This window comes from Euphorbia lathyris, chromosome 2 (assembly GCF_963576675.1).
Source record: "Euphorbia lathyris chromosome 2, ddEupLath1.1, whole genome shotgun sequence".
Taxonomy (NCBI): Eukaryota; Viridiplantae; Streptophyta; class Magnoliopsida; order Malpighiales; family Euphorbiaceae; genus Euphorbia; species Euphorbia lathyris.
Genome location: NC_088911.1, coordinates 22,991,252 through 23,017,431, shown reverse-complemented (window position 1 = coordinate 23,017,431; position 26,180 = coordinate 22,991,252). Strand labels below are relative to the sequence as shown.

Sequence of the window (26,180 nt, the reverse complement as noted above, 5' to 3'; positions counted from 1 at the left end):
GGATACTGCAACATTTTGGAGCTTTTCACGAAAAACTCTTTTTTAGAGTTTTTCATGGATAGTTGTTTGTAATTACTTATTATTGACAAAATTATCCTTCTTATTTCCACAAAATGTGTTTCCTTTTTAACATTATTTTTATTTCTAGAACAAAATTATCGGAAAAACAAAGTTTTGTTGTGTTTAATAAATTTTTTATTTTTTATATAATTTATTTTTTTTTTTTTTGGTAGAAACAGGAAAGAAAACAAACCAACACCGAGACAAAAGCTAACCTGGGATCAGCCTAGGAAAGCTAACCCCAACTTGTCCTCTAAAAGGAGAGAAGAACGATAGATATGAGGATCAGAAAGGGTGGAAACACCTAACATCCCCTCGTGCCCAGCCGCCGCCAAGCGATCCGCAATTCGATTTTGTTCTCTGTAGATGTGGCTGAACTCTAAGGACTCAAAGGAGGAGTCAAGACTTCTTATTGCTTTGATAAGGTTCTGGCTACTAAGACAAAAAGCATGATTATTAGAGATCATACTAATAGCCTCCATATTATCAGACACCACAGCAAGCCTTTTAATACCCAGATTTCTGGCAAGCTTGACTCCAGAAAGAATACCCCAAAGTTCCGCTGAAAAGGATGAGCCCAAACCCAGGTTATGGGTGAATCCAGACAACCAGGCACCTCCCGCGTCCCTAAGCACGCCTCCAGCCGCGATCTTTCCATTGTTGAGACAGGAGCCATCCGTGTTCAACTTAACCACCCCATCCTTCGGCCTACACCACCCAACGAGTTGAACCTCTTTATTCTGGGTAGAATTGGCAAGGGGGTCCCCTTTGAAGCTCCCCGTAATGGTAAGGAGCTTTTTAGAGAAGAACTCAGGTAAGTTCTGAATAAAAACAGTCTTCTCACCAAAGATCTCCTCGTTTCTCCACTTCCAAAGGTGGTGGCAGATAATAGCAAATAAAATGTCTCCCTGCTCCATGCTAGCCATTAACCTACCTTTAACCCCATTAGAGAACCAGTCATTCTCAAGGTAGGCAAAGAAGGAGGGGAGAATGTGGTGCGGAAGAACTTTCTGCCAAACCTCCTTACTCTTAGGGCATGGCACAAAGATTCAACTTGGCCTCTGCATCTACTGCAAGCACCTGAATCCGCCAAGTGACGTCTATGTCTATCCGAATTAGTCAGCAACCTGTCCTTGACTCCAAGCCACAGGAAGCTCCTCATTCGGTAAGGGATTTTCAGAGCCCAAATGGATTTCTAAGTGTCCGAAAGAGGGTCGGATCTGTCAAGAGTAAAAGCTTCAAAGGCAGATTTGCAAAAGTAAGCTCCATTTTTTTGTCAGGGTCCAGCAATACCTATCCTTGTCCTCCTCAAGGTTACTAATCTTTGTTGAAACACCTTTCCACAAGATTTTGATTTGACAAAATCATCCATGATTAAGAGGCAATTAAATTTAGATGCTTTGATTTAATTGTACTAATATGTTTGTTAAATATTGAGTGCAAAAATATATAAAGTAAAGACAGGACAAAAGTCAGCACAAACGAAGCTGAGTAGAAAGGAACTCAGCACGACAGAATAGAAGCTGAGTGGAGTTAAAATTCAGAAACAAAACGAAGCTGACTAAAGCTGAAGACTTCTTCAGGAGCGGTTAAACAAAACGGAGCTGACCTTAAAGGAACTCAGCATGAATCGTGAACATTCGAAATGAACAACCGAAGCTGAGTAACAAACAGGACAGCATGAAGGATTCGTTCACAAAAAGACAAAGTCTGCAAATGTTCTGCACCAATAATTGGAACCTCGAAGATACCTAAAAAAACTAATTCCGAGAGTCATGGGACGTTGGATTATTGGAAACAGACAACTGGCACAAACAGACAAACCAGACGCTAGAAAACAAACCTGACGCCTGAAGAAAACAGAGAAAGGGAATGGAGGTGCAGTCTGAAGCTTTCCAGAAATTGTTCCCCAAAAGAGCCGTTTTGGTAGCAACGGTAAAGACATTTCAAAACAATCAAGTCCACAGATTTTCTTCTATAAAAGGACAATCGAAGAACTTGAAATACATTGAAGCATCAAAAGAAAAATACACGAGAGAAAGTTTCAAAAGCACTCAAATACAAAAAGAATCTTACACCGACGTTTCTATTCTATGTGTAAATGCTAGATTGAGTTGTAATCATCTAAAGTGTTCTTTAGTTCAAAAAGGAACAAGTCTGTGATCAATAGAAATATTGAGAGTGAAGCTGAGTGCTTGGTTGTAAGCATTTCAGTAGTAGAGAAATCTAGGTGCTGGGTTGTAGCACTTAGTAGGAGTTGAGTAGACGAATAGAGGAAGGTACTCTTGCATATTCAACTGCCTTGTAATTGGTTTGTGCTCTACCTTTAAAGAGCTCAGTATTGGATTCAAAAAGCTCGGAGGACTCTGGGGACTGGACGTAGGCAGAGAGGCCGAACCAGGATAAGTGATACTGAGTAATCTCTAAACTCTCTCTTATAACTGCATGTGTTGTTTGCTTTATTTACTCAGCATATAAATTGCCTAAGCTGATCCTGAGTAAGTAAGTGATGCTGAGTTAGAAGCTGACCTCCAAGAGTGTCAATTCCTAACTCTCAAGGAAACATCTTTGGTCAACATCTGACCAAAGCTGTCCTGTGATATATCTCACCAAGCTGACCAAAGGCTGAGTTAATAAACTCTCAAAATAACATCCTGTCAGCTCAATTAAAACACGAAAAAAGTTACATTAGTTCCTAACCCCCCTCCTTTGGAACTAATTACCAGGGACCAACAAGTGGTATCAGAGCAAAAGCTCACTACTCAAAGATTTAACAATCTTGAGCTGATCCCTAAAAATGGGTGAGAATAGCACTCGTTTCCTTCCTGGAAACCAAACAACGCAGATACTCCCTGAGGGGTTATCGATCACTAGACCTCCCCTATTCTTTGGATCAAACTATACCTTCTAGAAGAATAGGATGAAGAACTTTATACAAGCCACAAACATGAGTGCATGGCTTGCAATTGTTCAAGGTCCACCTGTGCCATACAAAACTGTTAACAATGAGAAAATTGTTAAAAGTGAGGCTGAGTGGACAGAGGATGACCTTAGAAAACTACAAAATAATGCTTCGGCTATAAATATGCTTCACTGTGCGTTAGATGCTGCAGAATACAATAAAATTTCAGGTTGTGAGTCAGCACAGGAAATTTGGAAGAAGCTTGAAGTGACCTATGAAGGCACAAGCAAGGTTAAGGAGTCTAAAGTCAATCAACATATGAGACTCTACGAGCTGTTTGAGATGAAGGAGAATGAAGACATCTCAGAGATGAACGCAAGGTTCACAAACATTATAAATGAGCTAAAAAGGCTTGGAAAGAACTTCACTGAAGAAGAACAGGTGAAGAAAATTCTGAGAAGTTTGCCTAAGAGCTGGCAAGCAAAGAAAACAGCCGTAGAAGAAGCACAAGACTTGACTACTTACAAATATGATGAGCTGATCGGTTCCCTGCTGACCCATGAAATCTCTATGAAAAACTTTGAAGCCAAAGAGAAACAAAAATCAGAAGATAAGAAACAAAAATCCCTCGTCATGAAAGCTGACTCAACTGAGGAACTGGCAATGTTCACCAGAAAGATGAAAAAGCTGTTCAGAAGAAATGATAGAAATGGCAAAAGATCATTTAGAAGAAATGATAAGTACAAAGCTGAGTCAAGTGACAAGTACAAGAAGGATAGCTCGAAATCTGTCACATGTTTTGAGTGTCATCAAACCGGGCACATCAAGTCAAGCTGTCCCAACCTCAAGAAAGAGAAGAAGGGAAGCAAAAAGGCTATGGTAGCTACATGGAGTGACAGTGATGAGTCAATATCATGTGAAGCTGAGCAAAATGAAACAGCCAACATATGTTTTATGGCAGATGATGGAGCTGACCAATCCCAATCTGAGCATGCTGACCTTTCTGATGAAACTGACCAAGAGAATCACAACAATGAGGTAACATCTTTACTTTTGCTTATAAATGAAATGGTAAATGCCCTGAGTGACTTATATACACTAACTAAGAAGTGTAACAAAAAGATTAAGGCACTCAACAGGCGCTGTGATGAGATTGAAGAGGTCAAGCTGGGTGACCTCCGATATCTTCTCCAGGACAACTCTGACTTGCATACCAACATGCAAATCTTACATAAGTTTGTCACGGAGGTTCAATCTGAGTCAAAGCAACTTAGAAAGGATATCACAACATTACAGAGTCAATGGAATGGCTCAAACAGAAATAAAGCCCATGCCGAGTACGCAAATAATAGTCAGCATAAGCAAGTCACTCAATGTGAATGTTGTGGAAAAAGGGGACACACAAAGGATGTGTGTTCGCATAACAAGCGGACTGTCCAATGTGACTTCTGCGGAAGAAAAAGGCATACCACAAAAGTATGTTGGCATGCCCAACACAATAATGCTGACTATACTCAGTTCAATCCACAAAGGATATCTTTTTGTGACTTCTGTGGTAAACCAGGCCACACCATAAAAGTATGCCGTCACAAGCTAAAATATGATTTTACACCTGTTTATACTAACAAGAAAGGACCCAAAAGAAATTGGGTACCTAAAAATGAATAGTTTAAACTGCAGGTCAGCTTGATGTGCGTGGAGAAGTCAAAACTATGGTATATAGACAGCGCATGCTCAAGGCATATGACAGGTGATGAAACTCAGTTCATCACACTAGAGCTTAAACGAGGTGGAAGTGTAAGCTTTGGAGACAACAAGAAGGGTAAGATAGTCGGCTTAGGTACTATCGGAGGTAACCCAACCATTGAGTCTGTCTCCTTAGTTAAAGGTCTCAAATACAATCTGCTGAGTGTAGCTCAGCTTTGCAAGAGCGGCAGAAAGGTTGTATTTGATGATACTAAGTGTCAAATACTCGAGGGAAATACAAATGAATTAATTTTAACTGCCCCTCATGTAGAAAATGTATATATGTTAAACTTGGAAAAACAGTTTTCTAAAAATATATGCTTAGTGTCTAAAGAGGACAACTCCTGGCTATGGCATAGAAGACTTGGGCATGTCAGCATGGACCTTCTTGCCAAATTAGCTAGAAAGCAATTAGTTGAGGGATTACCCAAATTAAAGTTTGAAAAAGATCAACTATGTAAAGCCTGTCAGCAGGGTAAACAAACTAAAAAGTCATTTCGTAGCAAAAATATCGTCTCAACCAAAAGGCCGTTGGAATTACTACACCTGGATCTTTTCGGACCTATCCAGCCACTCAGCTTGGGAGGTAAGAAATTTTCTTTAGTTATTGTAGATGATTTCTCTCGGTACACTTGGATCATCTTGCTGAGTAGCAAGGATGAAACCTTTGAGATGTTCACCACACTGATCAAAAAGCTTGAAAATGACAAAGACCTAAAAGTAGCTCACATTAGAAGCGACAATGGTGGAGAATTCAAAAACCAACAGTTTGATGAATTCTGTGAAACCTGTGGTATTGACCACAACTTATCTGCTCCTAGAACACCTCAACAAAATGGGGTTGTTGAAAGGAAAAATAGAACCATTGTCGAAATAGCTAGGACAATGCTGAGTGAAAATAGGCTTCCAAAGTACTTCTGGGGTGAAGCTGTTCACACGGCATGTTATATACTGAATAGGGCTCTCCTGGGCAATTACCACATTGTCCATCATTTGCCTACCAGGAACAAAGCTACCTTGATTTTGGCTAATAATCTCAGGAAGGATCCGCCGGATCCTATTCGCCACAATCTTAGTGATAGCTTTGTATAAAACATTACATAGGCTGATCGGCCTCATTTGTAAAAAGGAGGAGGGCTTTTCAACCTTAGGGATCAGAACCAGGAGGGTTTTATTCACCAGGCTAATCTCGTTGGAACCGCGGAAGATTCGAAAGATAAAATTATAGACACCTTCCTTCACCGAGTCCCAGTGTTTATGGTAGAAACTAGCAGGGATACCATCGATCCCTGGAGCTTTAGTAGCTCCAATACTGGTGAAGGCAAGATCAATTTCTTTCCGGTCGATAGGATGAAAGGCATCAAAAATTACCTCCTCCTCCAGCCTAGGAAAGGTGACCCCAGAGTGGGCTTTGTCCAGATCCACAACTTCCTCTTTAAAGAGGTTTTTATAGAACTCAAGAGTAAGGCGACAAATATCTTCTTCCTCATAAATCCAGTCACCATTAGAATCTTTAATAGCATCGATCTGGTTCCTTTGCCTTCTAATAATAGTAGAAAGGTGGAAGAATCTGGTGTTCCGGTCACCATCCTTAATCCAAGCCTTCCTAGATTTCTGGAACCAAATGAGCTCTTCCTGTCTAAGGACCGCTTCCAGCTCGTTCTGGAGAGATCTAAGATGACAATTCATACTGTGGTCAAAACGGATCTCCAAACAGCGTTGAATGCCTTCCATCCTCCTTAAGAGTTTATTTTTCCTTCGGATAATATGGCCAAAGATGTTTTTATTCCATCCCACCACATTTCTTCTAAACTCCTCAGCAGCAAGGAGAACATTAGAATGGGGTTGCCAATTATCCTTAACAAAGTTCCTGAACTCATGATGGGTGTCCCAAGCAACAAGGTACCTAAACGGTCTATTCCCTTTGGGCCGATGACCTTTAACCAGCTTAACGAGGATAGGACTATGGTCCGAGTGGCGAAAAGGGAGGTTCAGCACGTTTACCTCAGGAAATCTATAGATCGTCGCTACATTCGCATACACTTTATCCAACTGAACAAACACGTTGTTCCTTTTCCAGGTGAACTTGTGGCCAGCCGCACCAAGGTCCGATAGCCCGCAAAGATCCATATTCTGCTTATGGTTAAGGCACCGGTTGATATAATGATTGCCCCCCCTTTCTGATCACTCATCCGGGCAATATCATTAAAGTCACCAGTGACCAACCAAGGATCCATTATATTCGTACTAATAGAGAACAGGATCTCCCAAAGCCTCTTCCGGTTAGTCAGGATCGGATCGGCATAGACAAAGGACACAAAGAAAGGTTTGTTGCCAGGATAACACACCTTGCTATGAATGAATTGGTTATCAATAGTAATAATATTAATACTTACACGACCTGCCTTCCAAAAAAGCCAGATCCCCCCTGCTCGACCAGTCGCCTCCGACCTGACACACTTCCAATTCTTAAACTTTTTAACCACCTCATCTGCTTTAGAACCACTAACCTTGGTTTTAAGAAGAGCAAAACAAGAAGGGTTAAATTGCTTAATAAGATCATTAACATGGATGCGGGTTGCCTTGCTAGCCGCACCTCTAACATTCCAAATAAAGAAGTCCATCAGAAGGAAGACAACTGATCACAGGCACACACCCTAGAGCAGGTATTTATTCGGGGCTCCTGAGAGCCTAGAAGAGGTGCCAGCCGGCCCTCTTTTATCCCAAGAATCCAAAGAACCAAGGTTCTTTTTAAGGTTAGCCTTAGGTTTCTTCAAGAGAGACTTATTAACTCCTATAGACTTCCCAATTAGGGGGTCTACAAGGGGATTCAGGACACTAACCTCATTAAGCTTTGCTTTCCCTGTCGAGCCAGTGATCTGGGATTTCCCCTTGGCATAAGCTTTGGGATCGAAGAGAGGATTAATAGAGTCACCAAGGATGGTAGCTGGCTCAGCAGATTCCAGGCTTGGCATACTTAACTCCATGTGTTCAGCTGGTAACTCCGAATCCTGACCATCCATAATAGACAGGGCTCTGAATCTAGATCCTGAACCGGAAGCTGAGTCCATACCAACACCACTCTTAGTATCAGGAGGCCTAGCCTTGATCTCAAGAGCAATTTGGAGAGAGGTCATCTCCTTGCTGATGTCTGGAACTTGATTCCGAGAAGCATAAGCACGTGGCTTCCTTCGGGCTGACCTTTTGGCCAACATCCATGGCCCAAAATTCTTCTCCTCACCTTTGCTACCTTCATCTCTGCCTATGATAGGCACCACCACCTCCTCGACCACTTTCCTTCTTCTGGGGCAGCCATCATAGGTATGGCCAAACATACCGCATTCATAGCAGATATTGTGAATACCTTCGTATTCAATATAAAAGACCTTATTCTGAACGGAGAATTTAGACAGAAGAGGCTTAGCAAGATCAATGTCAATACAAACCCTGGCAAACTTGCCTCTTTCTGCCCCCACGGTAGTCTTGTCAACGTGGTGAACTTTCCCAACCATGCCACCAATCTTATTCAGAAATCTTTCATTATAGTATTCAATGGGTAGACCTGGGAATCTAACCCAAGTAAGGATCCTATTAACAGAGCAATCATGCGGATTAAAATTTGGTACCCAAGGCCTCAGCGCTAAAACATGATTGGATATGATATAAGGTCCACCATTAATCACTGAATTGTAATCTTCTGCCCTTGTAAATTTTATGACATAATAGTCATTCTCCAGATCCGTGATGGTAACCTTCCCTTTCTTTGCCCATTGGGCCTGGATCCTTTGGGCAAAGTAATTGAAGCTTATCCTTTTCCCAAGAACAGTGACAATTAAGGAGAGTTTCCATTTGGATCTAAGAACCCGCTTGTCTTCCGATGAAAGCCGGATAACAGGACACAAAGGGTCCTCTTGCTCACCATCCTCAATATCTGAGTCAGAAACATCTCCCTCAGAAACCTCCTCGATAATGTCATCCTCAATCATGGGTTCTTCCTCTACCACCCCCATTACCTTGTCTTTCCAGGATAAATTCTCTAGCCCTAATCCAGGGTTACCATGAATACTGGGATTAGACCTAGGAACTGAGATTTTTAGGCAAGCAGCCCCCAGGGCCAAAGCCCCGCTCAACGGGGGAGCCACAAAATCCCCAACATCCCTAAACTCCGTGCCATCCTTCGGGGCCTCGCCTTGGGCATCCACCTTTAGTGTCGGCAACCCCGCGTCGCTGCCTACACTCGTAGGAGCGCCAGGCGAAGGCCTACCGCCCTCCCCAACCGGGGCGATAAAATCTGCAACGCAGGCCAAGGATCCCGCCCCCCGCTCATGCTCTCCCTCTCCTGCAGCCGGCAGAGAAACGGAGCCAGCGCTCCCGCCTACACCATCAACCAGTCCCAGCGCCCCCGAAGCCGTGGCCGTAATCTGGCCACACTCCGAGCCACCAAGCCCCACCCCAGCAACGCCTTCCTCCGGAACAGAAACCCGTTCCCTCGACCTTTCACGGATACGATCGGTACTGAACCGTCTAACCCGCGGAGAAATATCCGTCGATCTCCTAGCCTCCTCCGCCAATCTTCCATCCGAATCCAGATCCACACCCAGCCCCTTCGCCGCCACACGAGCCGCCGCCTCCTTCGCAGCCCGGCCGCCCGCTCCTCCCATCGTCACCCTAGACCTAGCCTCCCGTTCCTTCGCCATGAAAAATCGCCAAAAGAATCGCCCGTTTGTTTTTAGGATTTAGGTCTAAAATTCTACTATTAGTTATTGTTAATTTAGTTATAACTAATTGAGAGAGAGAGAAAAAAAAATTGAGTTATAAAATTGATCCTGTGTTTTAGAGAGAGAAGAGAGATCTGAAAGAGAGGAGATAGATCTAAAAGAGAGAAAAAGATCTAAAAGAGAGAAATAGATCTGAGAGAGAGAAGATATATCTCAAAATTCTCCATCTACATAAAAATTCTTCACCATGACAACAGATCTGAGAGAGAGAAGACAGATCTGAAAAAGAGAAGATAGATCTAAAAGAGAGAGAAAGATCTAAAAGAGAATAGATAGATCTCAAAACTCTCAATCTTCATAAAAATTCTTCACCATGACAACAGATCTGAGAGAGAGAAGACAAATCTGAAAAAGAGAAGATAGATCTAAAAGAGAGGGAAAGATCTAAAAGAGAAGAGATAGATCTCAAAACTCTAAATCTTCATAAAAATTCTTCACCATGACAACAGATCTATATAATTTATTTTTATTAATTTGTATAATATATTTTTTATTTTATAATTTATTTGTAGATTAATTTAAAACATGTCCATATTAGAAATAAATATATACTAACAGTAACAGTTCAGTATAATTTTACCAAACACTAATAATTAAACAATTAATAACAAACAACCAACAGCAACAATAAACAGCTTACTACAACATCTAACATCAACAACAACATCTACTAGCTAACAGTTGAACCAAACAGACCCTTAATACACTCATATATGAATTGATTTACAAAAGGACCTAATACATCCATATATGAAAGATCAATGGTTGAATGTGTCTAAATGAAAAAGATCGAGAACTTAATGCACCAAACAATGAAAGATCAGGAGCTTAATATGTCTAATTGAAAGATCGAGGGTTTAATGCACCAAATAAGGAAAGATCAGGGACCTCGAACTTAATAATTTATTATTGTGGAGTTTTTTTCGTTATTGTTTGAATTACCGATATTAAACCTTCACTAGTGGAAGTGATACCTAGTACCACTAGACCGAAAGTAAATAAATAGATTCGCTCGCAAAGTTAATTTGAAAATCGTTATATCTGGGCCCTACCATGTATATGATTCCATAGATAGTGCGTCGCTTGTAGAATCCAAAGGTTTTTTTAACTCTTTAAGACTTGAAACTAGAAGACAGAACTTTGGGGGGCTAATAAGTTTGAAATTTCTAAACTGTGATCCTCATTTTATAACATGTCATTTCACCTAAATTAAATTATTAATTCAATCATTCCAATCCATAATAATTTTCAATTTCTTCACATTTCATTTCACCTAGATAGATAGATGCTCTCAACTCGTGATTGCTATCAACTTCATTTTATGGTCTTGTGCTGTTCACGGGTCCAACCCACTCACTCTTTTTAGGAGCTACCCACTCACTCTTTTTAGGAGCTTCTTAGCCGTAGAAAAGTCACAACTCTCCAAGCATGCAATACAGAGAGAATCCGAGATAATCCATTTAACACGACCCATATTACATACTTTTCAATTTTATTGTATTTATATCATATATAACAGCAACTTGATTAGTAAGTAAGATTATTCACATTTATCATTTTCGATACAGGATACAGTGGTTCTATTCGCCTTAAAAATTTGGCTGAAGCTATAATGAAACTCTACTTACAAAATTTTCCGTAGAAAATTCGATCTGGATATCTATCAACTATGCACAGTTATTAAACATTTACAGACTGATTTCCACTTTACAGCCTACACATTCTTGTGCAGGTCTGTTACACAAGCATGCCATGCTTCTTTGACATTGTTGGTTAATAGCTGTTCAGTCTTACTGGCGAAAACACAACTGTGAGTCTAGCATGATCAGAAAGAGAGTAATTTTCCGGCCACATTCCTTTCTCTGCTTCACGTGGAAATAGAAATGCGTTTTTTACGCTGAAACCAATTGATTCTTTTCGTACGCCTTCTTCTTCCTCCTCCTCTTCACTTGAACCACAACTTTCCTCTTCCTCTGGACATGTTAAGTTCCAAATCCTTTGCTGCAATTGTGAACCATTTTATATTCAGCAGAAATACATAAATAGAATTTTAGACATGAAGATCGACTGACTCGTTTCTTATTAAGTATTAGGTTTGTTCATACCTTAAATTCTTCATAATCAACAACGCCATTTCCATCCATATCTGCTTGAATCCATATATCTTTTGCCTGTTGGAAACTCAGTCCGTAAGGGAGGCCAATCAAATTTACCTGTATAAGAATAGGGTAAGTCTATCTTCCGACTCAAAAATATATCTTGCATAATAAAGCAGCTCATATAAGAAGGTACTGTACCTGGCGTAGTCCTTCACAGAAGGCTGAATATGTTATAAAATCACCAAGCTCGTCAGCCTTTAGAAATGCAAATGCATCCTTTTCACCCAATGAAGCTTTCAGGAGATGGCACTGAAACCAAGGAAAATTATATCTTAGCAACAATACCTTTATCAGTTAATAAGCAAGAAAGAAAATTTCTTCTCCAGATAAAAGCTGAAATCGTCTTCAATAGATGAACGATTTCCAGATAAACGCTGACATTGCCCAAGAAGAGTATAGAATTGCACAGGGAAAATACTGAAAGCAGTTTGGAAATAAATTGACTCACCTTTATTATTCCAACTATTGCTTCAAACCAGCTTGTCTTTAGCTGTTTCCTTGACTTGGTAGAATTACGAAGCCATATGAAATCAACACCGCATATGTTACCCCTATGATTTCTGTGGCTCACCCACTGTAGGATGCAGAAATGAACATATTGTAAGCAATTATGAATCAAAATATTGGTACTTAACCAGACATTAAAATGGAATTGGAACTCAAGAAACAAACCTTGTGAGCATCTGCATCACTGTCAGTATATTGATGAGCATTATCATATGATGAAACAAAACCCTGGGATCTGAGGAATTTATAAACATGCCCACGTTTGCTTCCGTTCCAATCACTACAAGCAGAAAACAAATGATAACATAAATTTCCATTCTTAGAGGTTTTGCAAGAAGTCATCTACTTGATACAAGACAAGAAGCTTACCCGCAGAGAATGGCCGGCAAACTATTCAGTTTGTTTTCTCTTTGATATGTTTCCACATACTGTAGTATTTTGTACACCTACAGAAGACCGACGACATGAAATTGTAAGGCAAAATCTCGACAGTAGAAAGCAAAGGGGATCTTGGATAAGTATTTAAGCAAGGAAGCTATAACAACGTGTACCTGATTCAATCTCACAATAGATAGACTTGAGTTATGAGGAAATAGCAAGTGAGTGTTCACAATAAGAAATTCTTGTTGAGAATCGCCTTTTCGTTGAGGAACAGCGGACCGAACATGCAATAACTGGGCAACACGATCTCCGAAGTCATTGAAAAGCAAGTCTTGATAATTTAGAACCTCAAAATAGTCCTTGTGCAAAGCAGTTAGCAAGCCTGGTATAGAATAGAAACACATTAATAGGCCGTATAGCCAAACTCCAAATGGCAAAGAACATCATGCAGCTGAATTTTAGCTTGATATTTACTGAGAGATAACACTTCTTGTACATATAGAAAACAGAAATGAAAACATGATAAAAATTAGTAGAAAACAGATTAATCATCAGACTAAAACACGGTGCTAATTCCTTTATTTTCAAGACACAGGATCTGTAAAGAGAAAATAACTGGAAAAAAAAAAAGCCTAAGAGCAGCAAACACCACAAGGATCCTCTTAAAATATGAACGGTCTTGGCCTAGTTTCATTTGATGGTTAAGGGCCATAACTACAACATGTAACAGCAAAAAGCAGAAATATAACTATGCAAAACATGGAAATTTAGAAGTAAAAGAAAAACATACCATCTCCACGGTTATTTGTCCGGCCAAGCTGGAAGGTAACATAGCCTGCATCACCAAGCCTCTGCTGATACATATGCACAAGCTCTTCGTTGCCAACCCAGAATTCCTATACACAAGAGGGCCAATTCAAGAGAGTAAGTAAAATCTTCTTTTCTTACTTATCAAGAGACTAGATCTATAATGATATAGAAATAAATAGGCAAAAACTGAACTACCTGGAGACATATAATGGAAGATCTTTCATAGAGCAACCAGTCCAAAATCGCCTCATTCCTGGTATACCAGAACGCCTTGAAATCACTCTCACGAATATTTTGATTCTGTTCGTCAAAAAAAAAAAAAAAAGAAATTAATACAAATCCACCAGATTTCTATCGAAATAGGATGATAAGATGAATTAATAATTACATGCTGATCGAGTCGCTTGTAAATTGGAGCCAAGATATTGAAAGTAGTGCAAGAGATGCAGGAGTCATCGTTCATGGTTCTCGGAATTGCTCCGTTTAAAAAATTAGTTTCAATTCCACCAGAAATTAGCTGGCTCATATTCTGATTAGCACTAGACTCGACAATCGCAACCTGTTTCAACCATTAAAATCGAATTAAAACACCAGCCGGATAAAATCAAACTGAATCCCCAATTAAAAGACGAAGAAGCATACCATATTTGAAGGATTATGTAGAGCTAGTTACTGTTGCAGTAATGGAAGAGAAAAGAGGATTCGGGGAGAAAAAGAGATGCGATATTTGAGTGGAAGAGGGAATGATGAATGAGTGAGTGTTGAAGAGATTGTTAGGTATTTATATAGACGGGAAAATTCAACGGTAAGGGCCCATTATGATCTGTTATTTATCAATGGGCTGTAAATTGGTCTTTGCTTAACTAATATAACGTTCACTTCTAAACCACCGGGAACCGCACCGGCACCGTTTTGACTCACCTAAATTCAAACCTCCGTTATTCTGGGGTAGTTTTAAGCTGTAAGTTTGAATGATTTACTACTACGGTAACAATAATGTTATCGACATGTCTGTTTTTCGATGATGAAGAATATATTCATTATCTTATCAATTTGTGTAAAAATAAATTGTGACTATCAACAATTGGCTGGGATAACTTTTATTCTACTACTTTTTTTATTCTACTTTTGATATGCATTATTCTTTCAGTACTAAAATTGATCGCCACATATTTTAGAGTCTATTATTTATATTTAAGGGTCTAGGTCTAAATAATTAATTAATTATATATTAATATTTTATTAATTAATATGATACATGTTATTAAATTATTATCGCGGTGCATATAGCTTATAGTCTAATGGCCCTGTTTGGGAATTAGCTGTTAGCTGTTAGCTGATTACATTAGCTGATTTGACTAGCTGATTTGATTAGCTGTTTGTGTAGACCTGTTTGGTAAAAATTAGCTGATTGATAATAGCGGTTTGTGCAAAAAAGACGAATAAGGGCATTAATTTTGGCGCAGGAGAAGATGGAGTCTATCTATTAGGGTTAAAGAAGTCCATTAATTTTAATATTGCAAAACGCTAATTGAAAAAACTCATTTTAAGAGTTTTTTCTAAATTAGCGTTTTCATCCCAAAACTCTCTCTCAAACCTCTCTCTACCGAACACTCCAATTAGCGGTTTCAGTGGTCAAACCTCTAAAGTTGGTCAAAACCGCTCTTTTTATCACAAAACGCTATTTACCAAACAGGGCCAATATCTTGATGAAATGATGTGTAAAATGTCATAAATGGGATATTTCTGGACTATATCAAATCCTAGTGTAGTTTTTTTTAAGGATGATAATCCTAAAATAATTCTTATAAATTTTTATTTTGAGATCGTTATTGGTTAAATTTGATAAAATAAAAAAACACAAAATATCAAAGATATTTATCTATAAATCCATGTAACCATATGGTATCTACTTGTAATTAACTCTAAATATTAATACATTATTTTTTTAAACATTAATAGACATTATTTAAAACAAGCTTACAATTATTTTTTACTATTCTGAAGTATGATAACTTGATTATTAATTGCATTAAATATATCATTTTTTAATATATGTGATTTAACAATCGGTCATCTATTGATTTCGCATTGCTACTTAATTCATATTGGTCACTTATATTTCCATTCAAAAGCAATAAGTTAGAGACTAAAGAAAGTATTGGGATATAATTGAGAGGCAATATAGTTTACAAATATAAGATAAGGCGGTTGGAATCCAAAAGTAAAGGGATACATCAGTACAGATTAAAAAAAAAAAAAAACATCATAAGACTGTTAAAATCTTGATTTTTTTTTATTTTTAATCACATTAAACATATGACTAGAAATTTTGACTTTTAATATAAAGCTCATAGCGTTAATCATTATTTGTACTTCAATTTTATATTTTTAATATTTTAAAAAAAAAATTATACTTTAGATATGATTATAAAAAAACTGTAACTCTATCAAAAAAAACTGTAAACATTTTTTATGTGAGTTTTCTATAAGCGAGTGAGTACTGTAGTATATATGACAGGCTGTATTTTTATTTTTGTGAATCAGACATTATGTGCGTTTCTATAAGCTAGTGAGTAGTATAGTATATATTGTGTTGTAGTTGGCTGATGAAAGCAATAACAAAATTCCTTATTCCTTTCCCAATTGATTTGGATTTATCACAACAACAAATATTCATAAAAATACTATTTCAAATCCGAAACATCTGCTTATAATTTTATTATAACCAGCATTAAATTAAATGTAATGATAGATTTGAAAAAAAAAATTAAGTTCTTTTACTTTTCTAAAATCATAATGTTTTAAAAGAATTGCATAGTTTCAAAAACAGAAAAAAATAGGTTTAATGCTTCTCCAACTCCCTTAACTTGTTCAGATTGCTCATTTTACCCTTTAACTCATCGAATGTCCTATTTATCCCTTTAACTCCATAAAAATGGTCTTTCTCACCCTTTTAACTTGTCCAAATTTGTCATTTTACTCATTCTCAACTCATTAAATATCCTATTTACCCCCTTAATTCCATAAAAGTGGTATTTCTCACCACTTATGATCCTATTTACCATCTTAACTCCATAAAAATGGTATTTCTTATCCCTTTATAGTAGTAAAAAAAGTTGAAAAGAGAAATAACGTATAAACCATACAAATAACAAGAACATTAATATAAACAAGTTAAATACATTATATGTAGGGATAATGTACCAAAATAGGTCTATGATTTTTGGGGAAGTATCAATTTAGATTCCACTAACAAAATAGCATAAATATAGATTTAACGTTTAAAAAAAATTATCAATTTAGACTTCGATAACGGATTGTAAGGGGTGAAAAATACCACTTTTATGGAGTTAAGGAGGTAAATAGAACATTCTATGAGTTGAGGGATAAAATGACAAGTTGAGGGGGTGAAATACCACTTTTATGGAGTTAAGGGGGTAAATAGGACATTCGATGAGTTGATGGGGTAAAATGACCAATTTGAACAGGTTAAGGGGGCTAGGGAAGCATTAGGCCAAAAAAATATATAATGAATTTTCAATTCAGTACAATAATAAAATTATTTACTTTTTCTATTATACTAAATATTGTAAAAAAAATTGTTGGCTGGAATGATGGCGGTTCCTTTGAAGACTCCAGTCCAGCTTTGAGTTTTATGTCGGAAAACAATTATCGAATACAACTTATCCTTACTTTCCAACTCAAATTTGATAAAATTGGATAATGTAATAAAGATCTAATTATTTAGAATGTATTGAATAATTAATGAAGATAAACATAACATGCCACGTTTTTTCTTTCTTTTTTCTTGTTTATCTACAACGATAATATAATATAGGCTATATGTATATACCTCGTTAATTTCTTTTCTTCTTCCTTTTCTTTTTCTACCTTTAATAATGATAATTGAAAATAGATGTACCAGATAAAAAGGTCAGACTAACGTAATACAAACAACAATCGAAAATAACATATATATCCATAAAAAAAAAAAAAAAAAAAAAGATTTTTAACAAAAAATAATAATAATAATAATAATATATAAATATTTATGGTACTCCATATTAGTAAATGGCAACTTTTGTAGATTCCTAGACCTACCTAGTAATATTCATGTCACGTGTTAGGTTGGATGTGGATTCAATTAACCAAAATTCTATATATATTCTTTTTTAATTCTTTTTATATGTAAATTTAATTGTCTATTTGAGATTTATCACTCATATGTTAAGTGATTAGGAATCATTTTCATTTATGACAATATTACTTAATTTTTTTTTTTTTGAATTGGTATGTTTTGGAAAACTGAGAAAATCTGTTGAGTTTCTATTGCCGTTATAGTAGTTTTACGAGAACGATGGTAGCTATCAAAAATAAAGTGCAAAATTGATACAGATTTCAAAGAAAAATCAATTTTATGGATAGGAATAGCTTGATTACAAAAGAAATGATGAAATGGAAGCGATTACAATTTAATTTATATCTATCAAAAAAATAGCTAAATCAACTGTAGATGTTAATTATAAAATAAAATGCGAACGATGCTGCAATTGGAATGCGACAATGAAATAACGAAATTGAAAATGCTACAAATAGAATTAAAATGAAATTGAAATGACAAACTTGAAGCCAACAAATGACTAGCTTGGCGTGTCTTGATTAAATTAGATTCCACGAGTGTGAATGCGACTTGAACGAATTATCGAATATATGAACGTCTTGAGTATGAACTTTCAATAATGATTTGATGATGAGTGTGTGTGAATTGAATGTTTGGAGAATTTTAGGTTTAGGATCGGGGATTGACGAATGATTTTGAATTGGATGAGAAACTAAACAATTGTCAAGCAAAAGGGACGACTCAAGATTAAATTAACTTGGTATCAAAAAAACTAAATAATAAAAATACAATTTTACAGAATTGAACAAAACGAAAGCCTAGAATCAAATTTAGGATGTTGTGAACAATAATAAAGTGAAAATTGAACTAAAATGGACTCTAGAATACTGAATTAAGGCTACAAATAAATATGTACAGAATGTATAAAAAGAAGAACAAAACGAAGATTATGAACTTCGAATGATGAAAAGCTTAAAAACCGAACTTGGAATAGACAACTAAAAAAAAGAAAGCTAAGAATAGCTCGCTTAGAGCATCTCCAAGAGACTCTTAGTGAACTCTCTAAAAATAATATAAAAAATTGACTTTTAGTGATTTAAGAGTGGCTAAGATATATCATCTCCAACAATGCTCCTTATATTCACTCCTTATTTATTATTTTATTATTAAGATTATTATTTATTATTACATTACCAACAGTGTGAGGAGAGAGACTTATCAATAATAAATTATTATTAAAAAATAAAGTTAGGAGGCACTAAGAGGTGGGGAGATGCTCTCTATTAATAAAGATGATGGAGAAGCTCTTAGTGATTTGAGGAGCCACTAAGAGGCTGTTGGAGCTGATTTTTTATTCTCCCTCCTCAAATTTTAACTTAAAAGTCAATTTAAGAGACTGTTGGAGATGCTCTTAGAGCTAGAAAAACTCAAAGAATAAGGCTAAGAACTAAAGGAAAAGACTCAAAGAGTTGAAAAGATAGAAGTGTATTTGTGTTAATGTTTGTTGTGTTGTGTATTAAAATGATGATGGGGAGGGCTCTATTTATAGTTGAAAAGGGTATGTTTAATTATAAATAAACTCCTAATTTCCCTCCACTAACCCTTAATTTCAGTTCATTTAGTTGCTAGTGGGTGGTTAAGTTGGTTAGAGTAAGTTGGTAGTTAAATTGGTTAGAATAAGAGTAGGGACAACAATCAATTTAACTAACCCTTTAAGCATGGGCCTTATTTCCAAGTCATATTTGTCCTTGCATACGGACCCAAATTAGGTCGAAGAGCACATCACGGATTCCTTGGGATGTCTAGTTTTTGTAACATTCGACCTCGTGAAAAAATTCGTCTGTTTGATATCCCGAATGGTCAATTGAAGTGAAGTTGGTACGACAGACACGTCTCTAACTTCCGAATCTTATTTCTCTCTCCATATGGACCCGAATTAGGCCCATGATCCACATCACGGATTCCTCGGGATGTCTAGTTTCTAGAACACTCAACCTTATGAAAAAAATTCGTTTGTTTGATGCCTCAAATGGTCCGTGGAAGTGATGTTGATGCTACTGGAAATAGGGTCATTTTCATATATATTTTTTCTTTTGTCCTTCTTTTCCTTGTATTGGAGGCCAGTTCGCTGAGCTGGTCCTCGGAAGTCCCTTTGGGGCTTCTCGTGTCCCAGCTCGCCGAGCTATAGACCAGTAGCGCTGAAGGGACGATTTTTTAATTTTTTTTAATTTTTCTTTATTTATTATTTGCTTTTATATTTATTAATAAGATGGCTTAAAGCATTTTTTGGTCCCTAACCTATCCAAAATTTGTGCATTTGGCCCCTGGCCTATTATTTGGTCATATTTGGCCCCTAACCTGTCAAATTAGATAAAATCCAACCCATATTGAATGAAAAATTAACTCTGTTGGAAAATTAACGACAGTAATCAATACAAAAATGACACATGACACATAAATAAAATTAATTTTCACTCTATCCGAACACTAGAAAAAGGTCTTAGGATTTTTTTACCGTGTAAAATAGTTAGTGTTGCCATCTCCAGTTGAAAATTAATTTTATTTATGTGTCATGTGTCGTTTTTGTATTGGTGACTGCTGTTAATTTTCCAACAAAGTTAATTTTCCATTCAATATGGGTTGAATTTTATCTAATTTGATAGGTCATGGGCCAAATATGATCAAATAATAGGTCAGAGGCCAAATGCACAAATTTTGGATAGGTCAGGGGCCAAAAGGTGCTTTAATACGCTAAGGATATAAAATTTATTTTATGGACCAACAGGTATTAATATATTTCATCAGATCTTTTTATCCGTCTAGACTGTATCTGCTCTCTAGTATTCGTTTATTTATACGTTTTTCGAAATTTAATAAGAACATAAATGGTTAATTTTGTCTGTAAATCAATCTATATAGTTGCAACAAAAGAAATGATTCATGTCTGAATGTTGAAATGAAATAAATGATGAAAATTGTAATTGTTTTTTTTTTTATGATCTAGATTTACGAAAAAATGTATAATTTATCGTTGGTTTTTATTTATTTATTTACATTTCATAGTTTTCTGCTTTCTCTTTATAATGGTTTTCTTTCTTCCATTAATTTTGTATTGGCTTTAGCTTTATGTGATATTTTCTTCCTCTCCTTATACTTACTTCAATTAGTGGCATTCCTAAAAAAAAAAAAAAAAAACCTAAGCAACAATCCAATTATTTGTCCAATTGCAAGAGGCAACTATATTATTAAACCTTTTGTTTTGAGGAGAGGAGTGAGTGAAGGGACAAGTATGATGTGGCACCGCAAATATCAAGTAATTTAATATAGTAGTATTATTTTAATATGAAATAAATAAATAAAATATCCCACTTTGATTTGATTGAGGCATCCATTTTAAAAAGGGAAAATTAAAAATTATAAAATTGGTTCAAAGATCCATGTATATTTTAAATCTATTTATTCAATCTATTACATATTTAGATTATGTTGGTATGATTTTTCTAAAATATTTTTAATATGTTTATAATTTTACATCGCGTCTGTCACTCTCCTGTCTGACTTCGCAGATTTCACGATATGCAAAGTTTGCGAAGATAATACTTGAGTTATTAGATGATTTCAATTTGCAGATTTCTCAATATGCGAAGTCTAAACGTATTTTTGCGAGTGGTATATAACAATAAAAAGACACAACAACAAGAGATTCCAATATTAAAATCATAACATTATCAAAATTTACAACAAAATTACCACAATAACAATATTAAAATCATAACATTATCAAAATTTACAACAAGATTGCCACAATAAACTCCTAACGAATCATTTTAAAGCGAACGTGACGAATCTAGACAGAAATTTCTCCATGTATTAGAAGTCGCGACCTTTTGGGATGGATGTCTCCCATGGTACACAACAAGATTGGCACAATAACTCCTAACTAATCATTTTAAATTGAATGTGACCAATCTTGATGGGAATTTCTCCATGTACAGGAAGGAAACTCATCTCATCTGCAGCCCAATACACTGCCTTTCAAAAAGGGATGTTATGTATTCAACCACCTTTAGAAAAATTTAATCGTGTTAGGCAGAAAAAAGGACGATTTGGCTTCGCGAAATGAAGATTCGCAAAGCATGCGAATATAAATGTGCAAGGAAGATCATGATTTTACTTCGTGAATCGATGATTTCGCAAAGTCTACGAGGTCTGAAACGTGACGATTTACTTGGCGAAAACGGATTACGCGAAGTCTGCGAGTGAAAAATCATGAACTTTTCTACTCGCAAACTTCGCGAAATCATCGATTCGCGAAGTAGATCGTCACGTTTCAGGCGCTTTCTCATCGCAGATCTTCGTGAAACCAGATTATACGAAGTGATTTTCTAAAAAAACACAGAGAAAACAATAGATACTTACATTTTTCGCGCCTTTCACCATTAAAATCGTCAATAACACTATGATAAACTAGGAAAACGATAAAAATAACATAGAATAACCATTTTTTCGATGGCCACAATAAGAAAGAAACCAAGAAACGAGTAGGAACAGGCAGGGCCGTCTCCAGCATTTTGGAGGCCCTAGGCGTATTGTGCATTTTTTTGCATATCTAAATCTAATACTATTTTAGAAATAATAAATATTAAATAGTAAAATCAATAAATTATTAACTTCAATTCAAGTCATATAATAATAACATAAAGCTAAGAAATTATTATTCTTTTTGTTTTTCTACATGTTAAATCGAGTTTTCTTTTATATATTTAAAATCAAGTTTCTTCTCACCAGTAATAAGAGAAGCAAGCAGACGACAAAGTATTAATTTCTGGAAATTAATCTTGGACGGCTGAACTCGAACCTAATCGCAAGATTCTATGGAAAGAAAGAGAAGAATTTATCTTCGAGATTAAAAATTGGTTGAGTCGCGTATTTATTATGATTTATCTTAAATCACTATTTGGACATCAATTGATCCAAGGAATCTTGTCATTTGGCGTTTGATCTATCCAAAATTTTATCATTTGGCCACTGAACTATCCCAATTGGTGAAATTTCAATCCAATTTGGATGGAAACTTAATAGAATTATTGACATATGATGATATTTTGATAACTAGACTTAATAAATTTTAGTTTAGAAATTTGTTTTCTTGTTTCAATCTCATTAATTATTTGGGTAAATCAACTTTAAAACGTACGGCATGTCAAACCCATATGTCAAAATATCACCATATATCATAAGGAAACAATTTTATCAAGACTTCATCAAAATTAAGTAGAATTTCATTAATTTGAATAGTTTATGGTCCAAATATGGCTAAATAATAAATTAGTGGCCAAATATTAAAATTTTAAATAAATCAGAGTCTAAATAACATTTTATACCAAATTACAAATTGTAATTTATAAGTGCATTTCGTCTTGTAATTAAAAAAAATAAAAAATTTAAAAATCACTATAATAACAAAATAATAGTTTATACATTGTTTCCAAATATGAAAAAAAAAATTCAGAAAAAATCAGTACGGGTGTTGTCAAAAGAAAGAAAAAAAAATAAGAGAAAAAATGAACCAATAAATGTTGATCCAAGGAATCATCAAAATTGAGTTAAATTTCATCAATTTAAATAGTTTATGGCCTAAGTGTGATCAAATAATAAATCAGTGGTCAAATATTAAAATTTTAAATAAATCAGAGTCTAAATAACATTTTACACCAAATTATAAATTGTAATTCATAAGTGAAATTCATTTTGTAATTTATAAAAAATAAAATATTTAAAAATAACTACAATAACAAGGTAATAATTTATACATTCGTGTTGTCAAAGAAAGAAAAAAAAAGAAAATGTAAACAAAAAAAATGTTAATCCAAGGAACTGGACTCTCACCCTTATAAACATCTCTACTATGTCTTTACCATTCAGCCTACCAATATCTTTTGTTATATGTTTAAATCTATATACCTTTTAACCATAATTTTTTTTAATAATTATCAAATTTAAAAAAAAAATTCTGATCGGAGGCCCCCGTAAGTCAGAGGCTCTAGGCGGCCTCCCCCTATAGCCGGCCATGGGAACAGAAAATTGAAGAACCATGGCTTCGTTTTCTAGGATTAGGAAGATGAAGAATCAAAAGATGAAGAGAGAAAGAAGAGAAAGACATGGTGATGTGGAGAAATGGTGCACGCAAAGTATAAAGGAAGAGAGGAAGATCAAAGGTTTGGTTGAACAACCATTCGCGTAAGGAAGAGAATATGAAAGAGAGAAGATGAAAGGATGAGGGTATTTTGAGAAAGTCATAAAAACATAGTCTAAATATATAGTATGTTGAGTAAGTGAGTTAAAAATATAAATGGATCTCTATTTTAACCTAATTCTGTAATTTTCCCTTTTAAAAAAAGAAAAATTTGAGGCATGATTTTAATTTAATATGAAAATTGAAAAAAAAACAAAAGAAGGACAGAGAAGCAAAGGATGAAGCGAAGCGAAAAAAAAAAGAAAAGACAAGAAAAATTGCCAGATGGAAAGGTTTACGTAACGCGCTTTTGCACCCGCGTTTCCTGTGAGTGTCGGTGCTTTTTCCTCCCCCCATCAAATTCATTACTGTTAGTGACTAGGATACCAAAAATAAGCTTCTTCTTTCTTCTCCTTTAATATTTTTTTATTAATAATTCTCAATAAAAAATGTTATTAATTAAATTCAACCACTCTTTATATGTAAAAACTTAGATCTGTTTTGTTTGGTTTAGGGTCTGTTTGGTTCAGCTGTTAGCTAATAGCTGTTGCGGTTGCTGTTAGCTGTTTGCAGTAGCTGTTTGCAGTTGCAGTAAGCTGTTAGCTGTTGCTAGTAGCTGTTTGTTATTAGCTGTTTAATTATTAGTGTTTGGTAAAATTATATTAAACTGTTGCTGTTCGGATTTAAAATATCTAAAATGGATATGTTTTAAATTAATCAACAATGAAATCAGGGAAAATATGAAAAAATGCCCATAACGTTTACAACTAGGAATAATTTTACTCTTAACGTCTAAAATGGTGCAATTTTACCCATAATACTGGCAGCTAAAAGCAATTTTACCCTTAACACTGTCAAGTTAGGTCGATTTCAGATATTATTAGAAAACATAGATATTTTATTTCTTATTTTACACCAATTGCACGTATCAGTAGTTCTAAAAAAGAGATATTATTACCCAACTTGTCAATATTAGGGGTAAAATTGCTTTTGGCTACCAATATTAGGGGTATAATTGCACAATTTTAGACGTTAAGGGTAAAATTGCTCCTAGTTATAAATGTTAGAGGTATTTTTACACTTTATCTTATTATAAAATAAAAAAGTGTTACGCAAATTAATAAAAATAATTTATATAAAAAATAAAAAATTTATTGAACGCAACAAAACCTTGTCCTTCCGGTAATTATGTTGTAAAAATATAAATAACGTTAAAAATAAACATATTTTATGGAAATAAGAAGGATACTTTTGTCAATAACATATAACTACAAACAACTGTTTATGAAAAGCTCCAAACAGGAGCTTTTCGTGAAACGATCCAGAACGCTGCAGTTTCCAGAGAAAATGTTAAACGTTGCGGTTATATAAACCTAACCAAACGCTATATTTTCTACGGTTTGGAGTGAAATGCTAAACGCTCCTCCAAAAAGCTGAAACAAACACCCTCTAAGTTGTTAGCTAATAGCTGTTGCGGTTGTTGTTAGCTGTTTGCAGTTGCAGTAAACTGTTAGCTGTTTGTTGTTAGCTGTTTAATTACTAGTGTTTGGTAAAATTATATTGAACTATTGCTATTCGAATCTAAAATGTCTAAAATGGACATGTTTTAAATTAATCAACGATGCAATTATAAAAGGAAAAATGTGAAAAAAATGCCCATAACGTTTACAACTAGGAATAATTTTACTCTTAATGTCTAAAATGGTGCAATTTTATCCATAACACTGGCAGCTAAGAGCAATTTTACCTCTAATATTGGCAAGTTGGATCGATTTTATATATTATTAGAAAACATAGATATTTTATTTCTTATTATACACCAATTGCACATACCAGTAGTTTTAAAAAAGAGATTTCATATTTTTTTGTGATTTAATAATAAAACTGAAAACTAATATTTATGATTCAATGAAATATTGATTTTTTTTTGTTCAACTCGTACAAAAGACAATATATTTTTTTTATTTTCTTAAAAAAAATTCACGTCTAATCATATGTTTGTGATCTGTTACTAACGATGATAAAATGGTGAATAAATAAAGTGAGATGACAAAATTCATGATCAAGAAGACAGATTGATAAATTATTTCTCAAATTGACCCAACTTGTCAATGTTATGTGTAAAATTGCTCTTTGCTGCCAAAATTAGGGGTATAATTGCTCATAGTTATAGATGTTTGAGGTATTTTTGTACCTTATCCTATTATAAAATAAAAAATGTGTTACACAAATTAATAAAATAATCTATATACAAAATAAAAAATATATTGAACGCAACAAAACCTTGTTTTTCCGGTAATTATGTTGTAGAAATATAAATAATGTTATAGAATAAACATATTTTGTAGAAATAAGAAGGATAATTCTGTCAATAACAACTAACTACAAACAATTGTTTATGAAAAGCCTCGTGAAACGCTCCAAAACGCTGCAGTTTCCAGAGAAAATTTTAAACGCTCCAAAACGCTATATTTCCTGC

The 26,180-nt window shown here is 35.2% G+C and overlaps 1 protein-coding gene across 1 annotated transcript; it reads right to left on the bottom strand.

Annotated features, from left to right (window-relative positions):
* Positions 1–11,009: 11,009 nt before the first annotated feature.
* LOC136217306 (uncharacterized calcium-binding protein At1g02270-like) lies at positions 11,010–14,140 on the bottom strand. The gene is made up of 11 exons (XM_066003911.1): positions 13,986–14,140; positions 13,732–13,902; positions 13,539–13,643; positions 13,324–13,429; positions 12,704–12,915; positions 12,522–12,598; positions 12,318–12,432; positions 12,094–12,219; positions 11,784–11,894; positions 11,592–11,699; positions 11,010–11,487 (listed from the first exon to the last, which is right to left on the bottom strand). Exons 1-11 carry the CDS (start codon positions 13,986–13,988, stop codon positions 11,260–11,262), a joined length of 1,362 nt encoding a protein of 453 aa, XP_065859983.1. The 5' UTR covers positions 13,989–14,140; the 3' UTR covers positions 11,010–11,259.
* Between the last annotated feature and the right edge of the window lie 12,040 nt (positions 14,141–26,180).

Bases quoted from the DNA above. Each gene is read 5' to 3' on its own strand.
- LOC136217306 (XM_066003911.1), bottom strand. The intron at 12,916-13,323 runs GTATGTTTTTCT...ATTCTATACCAG, and splicing joins GACAAATAACCGTGGAGATG to GCTTGCTAACTGCTTTGCAC. The intron at 11,895-12,093 runs GTGAGTCAATTT...CCTTGGTTTCAG, and splicing joins CAATAGTTGGAATAATAAAG to TGCCATCTCCTGAAAGCTTC.